This window comes from Cynoglossus semilaevis, chromosome 1, assembly GCF_000523025.1.
Source record: "Cynoglossus semilaevis isolate Cse_v1.0 chromosome 1, Cse_v1.0, whole genome shotgun sequence".
In the NCBI taxonomy this organism is placed as follows: domain Eukaryota; kingdom Metazoa; phylum Chordata; class Actinopteri; order Pleuronectiformes; family Cynoglossidae; genus Cynoglossus; species Cynoglossus semilaevis.
In genome coordinates this window covers 28,097,700-28,110,354 of record NC_024307.1, presented here as the reverse complement: position 1 = coordinate 28,110,354, position 12,655 = coordinate 28,097,700, and the positions used below count along the sequence as shown (strand labels likewise).

Genomic DNA, 12,655 nt, shown 5'->3' with positions numbered 1-12,655 from the left:
CTGACTGTGGTGATGGGTTAAAAGCTGCACACAACCAAAGTCACATTAGGTTGTGTGCAGTGGTGAGCTGTGTCACAGTGACAAGGAGTTCACTTTCCTAATGCATTATAACAACACCAACCATGTGTCTCAGGTTTGGGTGGAGATGCTGAAGCCACTGGTCAAACAGATCAGATGTGAGTAAATCTTTTTTTTTATTTTCTTTATCTAGAGCGTCAGGATCGTCTCACGAGTGTATCAAAATCACTCTGTGGTAGCAGGCTAGATGCTAAATGTTTTCACAGTGTTTCTTTCTTATCAGTTTGCAGTCTACATGTTTTCCTTGCTGTTTCCTTGTTTACAGTTTACAGATTCAGATTTCAAACTGTGAACTGTTCCTCTGCTCTGTTGTCTCCTCCAGACTCCAACCATCTGTTCTTCAGGTTCATCGTCAAGTTCTTTCCTCCTGATCCAGGACAGCTGAGGAGAAGTCTGACCAGGTCTGAGCTGCTCCGCTCACTAACACACACACTGACACACCCATAATACACCACTGTGCTCTCTCCACTGGATCTCAAACTATGGTACATGTACCCCAGGTGGCACTGTTGCTCCCTCTGGTGGTACCTGGTGCTGTACCGCTGTATTTTAACGTTGCCGTGTGTGTTGTCGTGTGTACAGGTATCTCTTTGCTCTGCAGATCAAACAGGACTTGTCCAATGGCAGTCTGACCTGCAATGACAACAGCGCCGCCCTGTTGGTCTCTTATATACTACAGTGTAAGTTTAAAAAAGAGACAAAATCTAAATCTCTTAGGTTAGAATACCTGAGGGAACTGGTTCTGTTTTGGTTGGTTGGTTACAGCAGAAATTGGGGACTTTGAGGAAGAATTGGACTGTCAGCACCTGGAGATGAAGCAGTACGTTCCCAACCAGGAATATCTGGACCATAAGATCATCAAGTTGCACAGGACTCTCAGGTAGGATCTGAAAAAACCCTTTTCTCCTGACACTCCTGCTGTTCCTCCTTCATCCTTTCATCTCTGTGTAGAGGAACGTCTCCTGCAGAGTCGGACGTTCAACTCCTGGAGGTGGCCAGGAAGTTGGACATGTACGGAATCAGACCACATCCTGCCCAGGACGGAGAAGGGTTGAGGATCAACCTGGCTGTGACCCACTCAGGTGTTCTGGTCTTTCAGGTAGGGAGTCTCCTCCTCTGTATATTTATACATATATATACAGTATATACAGTATAACTCCTATCATGCTAATTAGCCTATATATGGACTCATTTTGCTACATTTGTAACTTACAAATTATATAAATTAAATTATAAAATTAAATTATATAAATGTGTTATTTCAGCTTAAAGTTTTTTCTTCTATCTGTTTGTTAGCTTATAGCACAGTCTGCTGAAGTAACCTTAGAATCAATTTTTTTCTGTACTTCTTTTCCAGGGAAACACCAAAATCAACACCTTCAGTTGGGCCAAAATCCGCAAACTGAGCTTCAGACGCAAACACTTTCTGATCAAACTGCACGACAAAGTGGGGGTGAGAACTCAGCTCTGAGGAGGGTGGGGTGTTTTCTTGTTGGTTGTGACACTGTTTCTCCAAAGCTTTATGTCTTGTTGCTGCAGCCCTCCTGTAAGGACACTCTGGAGTTCTCCATGGCCAGTCGAGATGTTTGTAAAAGCTTCTGGAAACTGTGTGTGGAACATCACGCCTTCTTTCGGCTCCCAGAGGAACCCAAGGTGGTCCAGAAAGGCCTGTGGTCATGTTCGGGCTCCAGCTTCAGATACAGGTCTTTGTTGTTGTGTTGTTGGGTTCTCCTGCTGCTGTCAGTCAGCTGAACTGATGATGTTCTCCTGTTCTTCTCTGATGCTCCTCCTCTCTGCTCCAGTGGCCGAACACAGAAGCAGCTGCTGGACTGTTGGAGCTCCGTACAGAAGAGACCCGCAATTTTTGACAGGTGAGACCAGGCGTGGGTTAAAGGTCAGCAATTATTTTGTTGTTTTTTTTCTCTGTTTTAAGGGTGTAAACCTTTCTTTGCTCCAGGACTTACTGTCAAAACGACTTTGATCCCAGACAGTGCAGATCTTCTCCTGACCTCCTCACCGATGTCTCCAAACAGGTGAAAGTTCAAACTCCCGTAGATTTGTCTCACGTGTCTTTAAATTCAACTATTGTATAAGGATTTCTTGGAGGTTGGTTTGTTAAATCCAGAAAGAGTTCTGAGATGCAGCTGGAGCAAGAGGGCCTTCCTGAGACCTTTGACCTTGACCTGAAATACAGTTCAGAACATTACATTGTGGATAGTTCTCCAGTCCATCACAGGGTGAAATGCAAAGACAAAAACCACGTTTACACTCACATTTAAACCCATGATCAGTGAACGACCAACCAAACACCAACCTTTGGTTTATACTCATTCAAATTAAATGTTACCCTAATGTCTGGAAAACCAGATCCAGGTTCTTCTTCATCATATCCTGGAGGACTGAGAACATTCCCTGATGTTGCTCCAGTCTCTGTTTCAGTGACACAGTAACATCAGTGGTTCAGACCTAACTAATCGACTCTCCTCTGTTGGTTCTTCTTCTCCTGTAGATGTACGAACAGGTCTTCCCCTTCTCCCGCCCACCTCTGAACATTCACAGTCACAAAGATCTGGATCCTTGTTCCCAGGACCTGGACCGCATTGAAATCACAGAAGGAGGGGCTAAACGCAGCCAATCATCTGTGGAGGTCACCCAGAGGCCCAGCCCTCTGGCTAAAGTCACTCCGCTCTCGCCGTATCTTCACCGATCAACGTCGACACACAAGACCAGATCAGCATCCACGTCTTTAATGGACGAGGTGAGGTGTGGACAGATCGGCATGCATCGACAGGCTCAGAGGTTAGCGGGGGTGTACGGCAACAGGTCCCGACGCCGGGCCAATCCTCAGCCACATCCTGACGCCGCTCAGCAGTTGGTTCTCCTTTACCCCAACAGTCCTGGGTATCAGTACCACCCTGTTCTCCCCACCTTTCCCTTGTCTGGGTCCTCAGCACTCGGCCGTCATCCGTACCTGAGCGACTACGTCACTGTGTCTTCCCTGGAAAGATTCCCACAGGCCGGGAGGCGAGATTACGTGGCAGTGGACAGTTTAGCTCGACCGTCTTTTTATCCACTCAGCCACAGTTCGCCACCAATTTCACCAATCAGGAGAAATCTCCGCCCCTGTAGCTTGGGTGGAGGTCTGGGAAGGATTTACCAGCCGGGAACCAATGGAGCGAGGTGGTTAGGAGGAGGACGGGTGGAGGCTGGACATTACAGCGATGACTCCAGTTTCCACCCAGGATTACCACGTCGTGTCGCCAGCCAACCAGACGTCAAGTTCAACCTCTCCAGGAGTTCAAACCCCCCCTTCAGTGCCGCCTCTGAATTCCGTCCCCTTGGGTATTACCCACATCTGACCCGTCCATCCAGACCCACCTACCTCCCTCTGAGCTCCTCTCCTCTTCCTGAACGACCAACGTCACTGTACCTAATCGGCGGCACTGGGGGGAGCTACAGCGACTCTGACCCCGAGGTTTTCTACCCTTATTACCTACCAGCACCTCCTCCTCCACCACCTCCACCTTTAGGGAAGGTAGGTCGTTCTGCAGGACTAGCCAGGATGAGGTTTTCCTCAGGGAGCCTTCAGCTGGATGAGGAGGAGGAAGAAGAAGAGGAGGAGGAAAAGAAGGACGAAGCAAAAAAGAAGAAAAATAAAGGGAAGACAAGAGAGGAAGAGGAAAAGACAGATGATAAAGACCAGAGCAAAGGCCCTGCAAAGATCACCAAGATCACACTGTAGGTGGGGAACCAGTTTGGACCGGTCTGGGTTATGGGATCAAAAGAGGAGGAATCACATGCAGACATATACAGTGTGTATATATATATATATATATATATATATATACAGTGTATATATATATATATATATATATATATCACTATATATATATGTCTGTACATATGTATATATACTACGAAATAGTTTTTTTATATTAAACTGAGTCTGGTAATCTATTTGAAACGTGTCATTACTCTGGGTAGCTCGGAGTAATGGCATACATGGATCCAGCAGCTCCATCTGCTGGATCCATGTGTAAATACACATGACAAAAAAAGAGAGGAGGGAACATAGGGGTGCCTACTCTACAACCGGACTGTGATGGAGCTCAGGTCTGATCACTTCACCTCTGATCATGTACTGACAGATCAACCAACCACAACGACTGTCCACAACTACAACAGACTGCTGACCAACCACAGGACTGTGCTGCTGGACCTGAAGTGTTTTTACAGCTGGTACTGAGATGGTTTCAGAGGTGGTTTGTGGTGAGGTTGGAAGAAGAACTAGTGTAAACAACCTGCAGTACATTTGTGAAACACTAGGGGTCGTGGACCCTCTGTTGCAGACCTCTGTCCACCAGACTGGAGGTGATGAGGTGGTTGGTGCTGGATGTGGACAGGTGTAGATTTGCTTCCATGTGTGTATTTGCTTGATGATGCAAATAAATCATTTCAGAACATTTCCATGTCACAGAAAATCACAGACACTAAAACAACAGACTTAAGAACTCAGCAAAGCTTTGAGTTTCTCCATCAAACTTAAATATTTATTATTTAAACTCCCGCTACAAAAACAGAGAGGTTAACAGTAAAATCTACATCTTTGACACATTTTCCCCTTTAACACACATCTTCATCATCATCATCAGTATTATTATTGTATCCCATATGTTTTATATAAAATCCTTTATTGTGTTTTTGGTACAAATGGCTTCTAATTCCTGTGATGACAGCGCCCCCTATGCTGGTGAAAATCACCTGTGTTGGTTAAAAGGTGGTTGTTGAAAACTTAAAATAGGAGAATTTTAGGTTTGATGTCAAATGAAAAATAGTTTTAAAACAAAACAAAGGGAAACAAAAAAACCTGACTTAATTTGGTTTGTCGACTTTTTTTAGTTAAACAATCGAACAGTAATCTAATTAAAACTATGAAAAAAAACGTGGGTTTGGTTTCAGCGTGGGGGCAAAGTTCATCCAGGTAGTACCAAAAGACAACAGAATTGTGATATTGGCAGATGATCAAGTGCTATGAAATACAGAAGAGAGGAAACTTGATAAGGAAATCAACGTCACGTCACTTCTTTCCTCAAGGAAACCAGTGACAGCATCCAAAGGTGAAGGCACTTTAGATATGTTTTTATGGGATGCATGGTTGTCATGTAAGTCTTAGTTGATTTAAAAACTCCGGTGATTACAAAAAAAAACAAAGAGAGTTCATACAAATGTGAATCAGCTTCTGAATTAAATCCAGAGGAGAAAAAAGTTCTTCAACAGCAGCAGTAAAAACACAGTATATACAAGATATAGAGAGTATATATTACAATTTTAGTGTGTGTGTGTGTGTGTGTGTGTGTGTTGGTGAGGAGATGTCGCACAGCAAAACTCCTCCTTTTCCCATTTTGCAGCAGCGGTAAAGCACAGAGACCAGTTACTTCCTTCTGCCAACGTCCCATGTCGATGGTTGACTCTTTAATTGGCTGTAAATCTGAAAATAAAAAGGAAATTGGGTCAAAAAATGATTGGGATCACAATGTGTTCACAGAAAATCTTCAGTTGTAGTTCACAGATAGCTAACACATGCTGCTCGTACACTGCTGCCTCCTGTGGTCAGTTTGTGTTACTGAGGATAATCACTGCTTTTTAATGTGACTTGGTGTAGACGATACAGTCTAACATCCATAGAAAAGTTAGAAGAACAGGAAGAACGACTGACTTCATAGAGATAACATTCTGTCCTGGTACCTGGCAATGATGTGTGTGACCATCCTGTCTGTGATTCCCGGACAAACGTCTTCAGCCAATCGAATGTTCCGTTCCAGCTCTTCGATAGCCAATCGCTGCTGAGAGTGCTCCTTATGTTGCTGCTTCAACTGAGTAGGAAAAAAACAATACAAAAAGCTGTTCAAGCTGCAAAGTCAAATACAGACTTTCACAGGTGTCTGTGAACTGACCTCAGTGAAAACAGGAGAGATGACGGTGTTCAAACTGGATGACTTAGTCTGATGATCCTGGACCTGCAGGAGGAGGAGGAGGAGGAAAGAAGGACAGGAGGGAAAAGAAAGACTGACATGAGATGGGAGATTCCTGAGTCTCAGTAACAGCATCATGTCGTCAAGGTTCTCCTTACTGTTCCATTGAGAACTTTTCTCCCATCTGACTTCTTCTTCCTGACGGTGGTGAAGGACCATTCTGGAGAGTCACTGTTCTCCTTGTTACTGGACTCACTGGGATGCAGGAAATACACAGACACACACATTGTTGATTGCACATGTTCACTAGCATGAAGCTCTGACCTGAGACGCTAACACAAGATAAAGAAGGTAATTGGATGTTAGCAGAAGGTAACAGACACTAGCAGAGACCAACCAAAGCTAGCACGAAGCTTTGACTTGTGTTTGGAGATGTCAAATGAAGCTAACAAAGGCCTGCAGGATTAGCCAAAGCTAACACCAAGTAAGGTAACAAATGTCAAATAAACTAACCAAGGGTCACAAAGCTACATGAATATACAGCATCTCACAGTAACTAACTGGAGCTACCAAAAACTTTAAACAAAAGGCTAACAATCGCTAAAAGCAAGGCAAACAGCCTCTCTTAGGCTAATATAGGCTAGCAAAAGCTAAAAGAAGCTGGGCGTTTACCTGTCTGAGTCGTCGGAGCTGCTGTTACTATGCCCCGCCTCCTTCCACCTCCTGTACCGATCAATCAGCTCACTCAGATATGAAGTCTTCTTACAGTGTTTGATGATGAACTTGTGTTTGAGGAGCTCTTTGGCCGTTGGACGCTAAGATGCACACACACACACAAATATAAATTTGTCTTCATTAAACACTGTTCATATATATATTTGGATTCACTTAAAACCTAATAGTGAGAAAAAATGTTCAACCTTATGATTGTTTTTTGACAAATTAACTTTCTAAACTTTTTAGAAAATAGTTTTAAATTTTACACCAACATTGTAAACATGTTTTATTCCTTTATAAAACATGAATGGACAGGTGGACTGACTGTTCTTCCACCAGGGGGCAGCTAATGTTATTAAAATATCAGCTACAGACAAAAGGCCTAAAAATGAAAATGTTATAATAACATCCATTAGAGCAGTGGTTCTCAAACTGTGGTATGTTTACCACCAGTGGTACGCAAGCGCTCTCTCTCATTTTCAACTAAATAAATCTGAAACATACCATGCACAATTATTACAACATTTAGAAAAACTGTGTAGCTACTTGTGAGATTATGAAACAGGATGTCTGGACTTTATTTATTTACTTTTCTTTTTGCTGCAATGCAAGTCTGTTGCTCACGTAAGCACAGGCAGCACAGAATCATGAGATCACTTGCAAGTTGAACGTGGAACGAGCAGGGGAATTCTAATGTTGGTCATCATGGTGGTACTCAGAGAGATCAATGTTTTCTCAGGTGGTACAGAGTAGAAAAAAGTTAAGAACCACTAAATTAGAGTTTCTAAGAAAATTAAAAAAATGGGCTACAGTTATCTTAAAAAATAAAAATGTCAACAAACGTTTTAACGGTAAAGATTAGTCATTGATTCAATGGAAGTGTTTGTGTGTGGGTGTGTGTTTCTTACAAATGCTGGGTCTTTGTTGAGACAGGCCTCGGTGAATTCTTTGAAACTCTTGGAAAAATCTCCAGTCAGCGTCGGTGGAGGAGATTTGGGAATGTGGAAGAGAACTCTCATTGGGTGCATGTCTGAGTTTGGAGGTTCACCTTTGGCCAGTTCGATAGCTGTGATTCCCAGAGACCAGATGTCTGCCTGCAACACACACAAAAACATTGTCAAAAATCAACAGGTTTTTCAAAGTATTTGGCAGCAAAGATTTTTTTATACGCATCAAAAATGAACATTTTTAGCTTCACGTTTTAATCCCTTCGTTGTTTTTTTTTCATAAGCCTAGTTATTTTCTTCCAATTTATTGTAAGTTAAATGGTTTTCTTTTGGGGGATCTTATGTTAGGCTTAGCTAAATGCTTTCATTAGCTTAAGGCTCAATTCAATTCAAATCTACAGCGTTTTCTTATGTTAAGATAAACTTGATATTTTCCTTTTTACCATATAAGTACTTGAGTTTTTTTTTCATGTCTGCAGTTTTTTGGACACTGGCAGTTTATCATAAGCTAACCATCTGTCAACCTGGAAGATACACATGCTCAGGTTGAATGTCACGTCTTCTCAATTTGCTTCAATGGCCATGTGTCCTATAACGACACACAGGGCGCACGCACAAACAGTGTCATGTTACGTCAGGACATTTGGCCATTTGAATTTTAACCCCACGTCTCTGTTTACTCTTTCACATTGAACAGATGGGAGCACAGACACACGCTGATATGAGCACGTGCACGTTCGAGCTTCCATATAAATGTTAGCTTATGGACTTAGCATTGAGCCTGGAAAGTGCTAAGTATGAAAAAGTATATATAAAAAAATAGCAACCTTAGTATAAAACAACAGGTTCACATTTTAGTTCTACTAGAATGCAGGTTGTTAGCCCCAATGCAAAGCTGACTATTAGCATGTAGGCCATATAAGCATATAAGCCATGGACCATTTACAGTTTGCACAGAAACAGCAAAAAGGTGGCTCAAAGTTAGCTCAAAGACAACCACAGATCCATATGGACTTACCTAACGGAACTGTGGTTAAAAATAGATTTAAATAGCAGTTCAAATCATTGGCTCTGAAATTGTGAAAAAATCAAATCATAAATAGTTCCAAATAAACAAATATCTAAAAATATTCCTGACAAGGCTAAAGTCAAGAATGGCCGACAAAGAGTTGATTGTTAGTAACCCTTGGTTAATAAAGCCCTGGAATCGTATACAAGGAAGTTTACAGAAGACACACATCGTCTCCTTTCACTGTGTGTTTACTAAGTGAGTGTGTTTGTGTACAGCAGGTGTGTGCTGTGTTTATTCAGAGGCAGCTGCACTTTTGAATGCTTCATCCATCCTCACCTCACTGGGTGCAACACTCTGCTGTCTTTCCTGCATCAGACCAGCAGAGGGAGGTGCACATAGCACAGCTCTGCATCCAGTCAGTCGTCAGAGACTCAGATATGACACGCTCGCTGTGTGATTTGCAAACAAAAGCAGCAGAACCCGAGGAAACCATTCAAAATTAGCAGACACTCTCTGCCACACCAAAGTCCATAGAGAAAATGACTGATTTTAGCCCAGATGTCAATGTGCTACGTTGTTGGTACACTGTAGATCTAAACCAAAAGGATTTCAGTGGCCTAGTCTGCATTTGTGTTTCCTTGTATGTTTAGTTGATAGGAGGCGCTAAACGTTAATCTCCACACAGGATGTCTTCTCTTAAGAGATATGGTGGTGACTCAACTGTGTTTGTTATGATTAGCCACTGAAATATGGGGAATTTAAACATTTTGCTGAAGCTAAAGTGTATGTGTGTTTGTGAGAGAAAGAGCGAGTTGACAGCTGATCATCATCTGATGATCTCACAGACGCTCTCCTTCTCTCAGACATGTGTGAAGCTCACAGTGAAACTTCAGAATGGGTTTTGTGCTAAATGTGGCGACGGCTGTGAAATAAAAAATTCCAATGTGACAGAGTCAGACCTTGGAGTCGTAGGCGGACTGCTGAATGACCTCAGGAGCCATCCAGAACGGCGTACCCACAAAGGTTTCCCTTTTGATCTGTGTGTCAGTGAGCTGGCCAGCTACACCAAAGTCAGCCAGTTTGACCTGACCGTGTTCTGACAGCAAGACGTTGGCCGCTAACCAGAGGAGGAAACAAACAAACAAACATGATTATCCAGGTCTGATACATTGATGTTAACATCCATTTATTTATATTTGGTGTAAATCTATCAAAACACAGCTGACATTTTTATCTTTTGGCTGGTTCTACCTTTTTAATGGGCCTTTTAGCTTTAGCTTTAACTTCTGAGTCATCCTTGAGCTATGGTGTTTGTCCAACAATAGCTGTTTTGGCTAGTCTTCAGCTGCTTTAGGTGATCCGTGAACTATTTTTTGCTTTGTACTCGGCCCACATGTAGCTACTTTGGCTAACTTTTAGCTACATCTTGTTTCACTTGTCAGCAATTTATCATGTATGTAACTTATATTTAGCTTTATTCTTGATAACTTTTACACATTTAAGACCAATTTTTACCATATATGACTAACTTATCGGTTACAGCTAATATTTTCACCAACATTTTTCTACTCTTTTACTCATCTCATTATTCTAAATATTATTGCTAACTGTTTTTGCTGATTTTTAATAACAGCACATTAACCTTGAATCATTTTCTGCTCATGTTTGAACCACTCCTGGACTAATTCTTGGTACTGTTTCACTGAACTGTTTTTTCTTCTGGTGTTGTGTTCAGGCACCGCGTACCCTTGATGTCTCTGTGGATCTTCTTCTCAGAGTGAAGGTAGTCCAGACCCTTCAGGATCTCCTTCAGCATGGTGGCGATCTGAGACTCCTCGAAGGGACCTGCACGTAACTACACACACACCCACACACACAGAAACACAAATGAAGTGATGACACTCAGGGCTGAGCCTCAGGCTCTTCACACTTCAACACACTCACAGCCTGTTTATCTTCATTTTTAGACAAGACTCAACAGAGAACTGTGAGACGACTGTCAGGATTATCAGACTGAAGGTGTGTGTTAGATTTCACTGTTGTTTTTTTTTAACAACAGGGAACTACATTTGAAGCTCTAGAATGTCTCACACACCAAACTTTACAGAAAAAAATCTCTGTTTTTAATTCACGGCACGACGTTGGTCCCTTGCTGGAATTACCTGTGACATCACTCCGATTTACCTCTGTAATACGACCCAACCACAAGAGGCAGCAGTGGACCAGCAGCTGCTGTATCCCTAAAATCACTAGTTTTCAGAAAGAGATGATGTCTCACCAGATCCAGAGCTGATCCACCTCCCAGATATTCCATGATGATCCAGAGTTTGGTTCCCTGACACAAAGACACAAACATGTGGAAATGTTTGTTTAAATTGAAAACTGTATCCAAATAAAGTTGATTTATTTTAATATATTTAAATTAATTTATTAATTACAACAAATGAGATCAGATTTAAATTTAAAAATACCTTTGCAAAAAATAGATTCAAAACAAAAATTATACATAACAGAATCAGATTTAAAATAAATTGTTGAAAATGTTTTAAACCAATAACTGCTTAAAAAGTAAATAACAAGGGTAGAGGCCTGTTAGTCCCAGGGCAAAGGGCAGAATAATTAGAGTTTTGAACAGTGGTCACATGACCCTGGGTCTATTGACAATGTTTTTAAATCCAGTCATAAAACACAGAGAGGGATCCCATAAAACTGGGTGTAGACTGTTTAAATGTAGGTCATAACCCAATCATTGATGAGAATCTCTGTCATCTGCAGGAACAGTACAACAATAATCCTGAAAGTTCCAGCTGTCAGTGAACACAGAACCAGGTCTAACCTTCAGGTAGGAGCCAAAGTACTTGGTGATGTAGGGACTGTCGCACTGACTCAGCACCGTGATCTCCTGCTGGATGTCCTCGATCTCATCCTCGGCCTCCTCCAGGTCGATGGTCTTTATGGCCACTACGCTCTGACTGCGATTGTCGATGCCTTTGAACACCTGCATGGGGCAGCAGAGAGGTAAGAAGGTGAGACCAGAGGTGAAGAATTTAAAGTCGCAGCCACAAAGTCGAGAAGAAACATCGTCAGTGACAGGAGGATGAAGTGGCTCTCACCTCTCCAAAGGATCCTTTTCCGATCCGGTCCAGTTTCGTGAACAACTCCTCTGGATCCAACTGGGAGCTCTGAGCACAGGACACAAAAACAAAGAGTTCCTCATTCAACTCTGAGAAATTTGTTTTTTAAAAAACATTTTCTATCATTTTATCAGAGCTGTTGTTATAGCAGGGCTACATTTGAGCCAAACACAGCTTGTTTAACTAACCTGTTTGTACTGTTTTGACCTTTTTGCTGTTTTGGCTGAATGATTTGATTTGAATGATGCTGACCTGCTACTTTGGATACTTCCTCATTATTAGAGTGCTAACATTATTATTACATCAGTCAGTTAGTTTTGCTATAGTGTCTCGGTTATTTCATGACGATTTTCACAAGTTTATATATATATATAAATATATAAAAAAAATGAACAAAGTTTTAGGTTTTCATTTTTCTATACTTGAATTTGACCGAGCAGCAGCAGCAGAAGCTACAGGAGCCCAGCTGAACATTCACCACTCAGTTACTGAAACTATATGTGTGTTTGACGTCACTCTTTCAGTCTAACAGTTAACTTTAGACTGAGGTTAAAGGCATTTATTTAAAAAAGGTCCAATTAAAAACCAACCAAGGCGGCCATCAATGTGTCGTAAAAAACACACACACACACAGAAGAGTAGTCAAGTAGAAGCAATAAAACACAGAGGGAAACAAGGGTGACAGTTAAAGATAACAGGAACTGAACACACAGCTGCACCCCACACACACACACACACACACATCTTTTCTGCACTCATTTCCTTAACTGGTGAGAAAAAGTGAAAAAAATCAGC

The 12,655-nt window shown here is 41.9% G+C and overlaps 2 protein-coding genes across 2 annotated transcripts in view; one reads left to right on the top strand and one right to left on the bottom strand.

Annotated features, from left to right (window-relative positions):
• LOC103389011 (FERM domain-containing protein 7) overlaps positions 1 to 3,882 on the top strand; it is a 20,564-nt gene extending 16,682 nt beyond the window's left edge. The window contains exons 5-13 of the mRNA XM_025064092.1: positions 401 to 479; positions 661 to 758; positions 844 to 958; positions 1,030 to 1,177; positions 1,436 to 1,531; positions 1,618 to 1,781; positions 1,881 to 1,949; positions 2,036 to 2,111; positions 2,588 to 3,882. Coding sequence (XP_024919860.1) covers positions 401 to 479; positions 661 to 758; positions 844 to 958; positions 1,030 to 1,177; positions 1,436 to 1,531; positions 1,618 to 1,781; positions 1,881 to 1,949; positions 2,036 to 2,111; positions 2,588 to 3,820 — 2,078 coding nt within the window. The 3' untranslated portion in view covers positions 3,821 to 3,882. The remainder of the gene's footprint in view (positions 1 to 400; positions 480 to 660; positions 759 to 843; positions 959 to 1,029; positions 1,178 to 1,435; positions 1,532 to 1,617; positions 1,782 to 1,880; positions 1,950 to 2,035; positions 2,112 to 2,587) is intronic.
• Positions 3,883 to 4,600: 718 nt separating this feature from the next.
• LOC103388902 (serine/threonine-protein kinase 26-like) overlaps positions 4,601 to 12,655 on the bottom strand; it is a 12,080-nt gene continuing 4,025 nt past the window's right edge. Inside the window, exons 2-12 of the mRNA XM_008324114.3 lie at positions 11,840 to 11,908; positions 11,563 to 11,724; positions 11,005 to 11,061; positions 10,473 to 10,581; positions 9,686 to 9,843; positions 7,676 to 7,861; positions 6,723 to 6,865; positions 6,209 to 6,305; positions 6,033 to 6,095; positions 5,824 to 5,951; positions 4,601 to 5,566 (exon numbers count right to left, since the gene is read on the bottom strand). Coding sequence (XP_008322336.1) covers positions 5,551 to 5,566; positions 5,824 to 5,951; positions 6,033 to 6,095; positions 6,209 to 6,305; positions 6,723 to 6,865; positions 7,676 to 7,861; positions 9,686 to 9,843; positions 10,473 to 10,581; positions 11,005 to 11,061; positions 11,563 to 11,724; positions 11,840 to 11,908 — 1,188 coding nt within the window. The 3' untranslated portion in view covers positions 4,601 to 5,550. The remainder of the gene's footprint in view (positions 5,567 to 5,823; positions 5,952 to 6,032; positions 6,096 to 6,208; positions 6,306 to 6,722; positions 6,866 to 7,675; positions 7,862 to 9,685; positions 9,844 to 10,472; positions 10,582 to 11,004; positions 11,062 to 11,562; positions 11,725 to 11,839; positions 11,909 to 12,655) is intronic.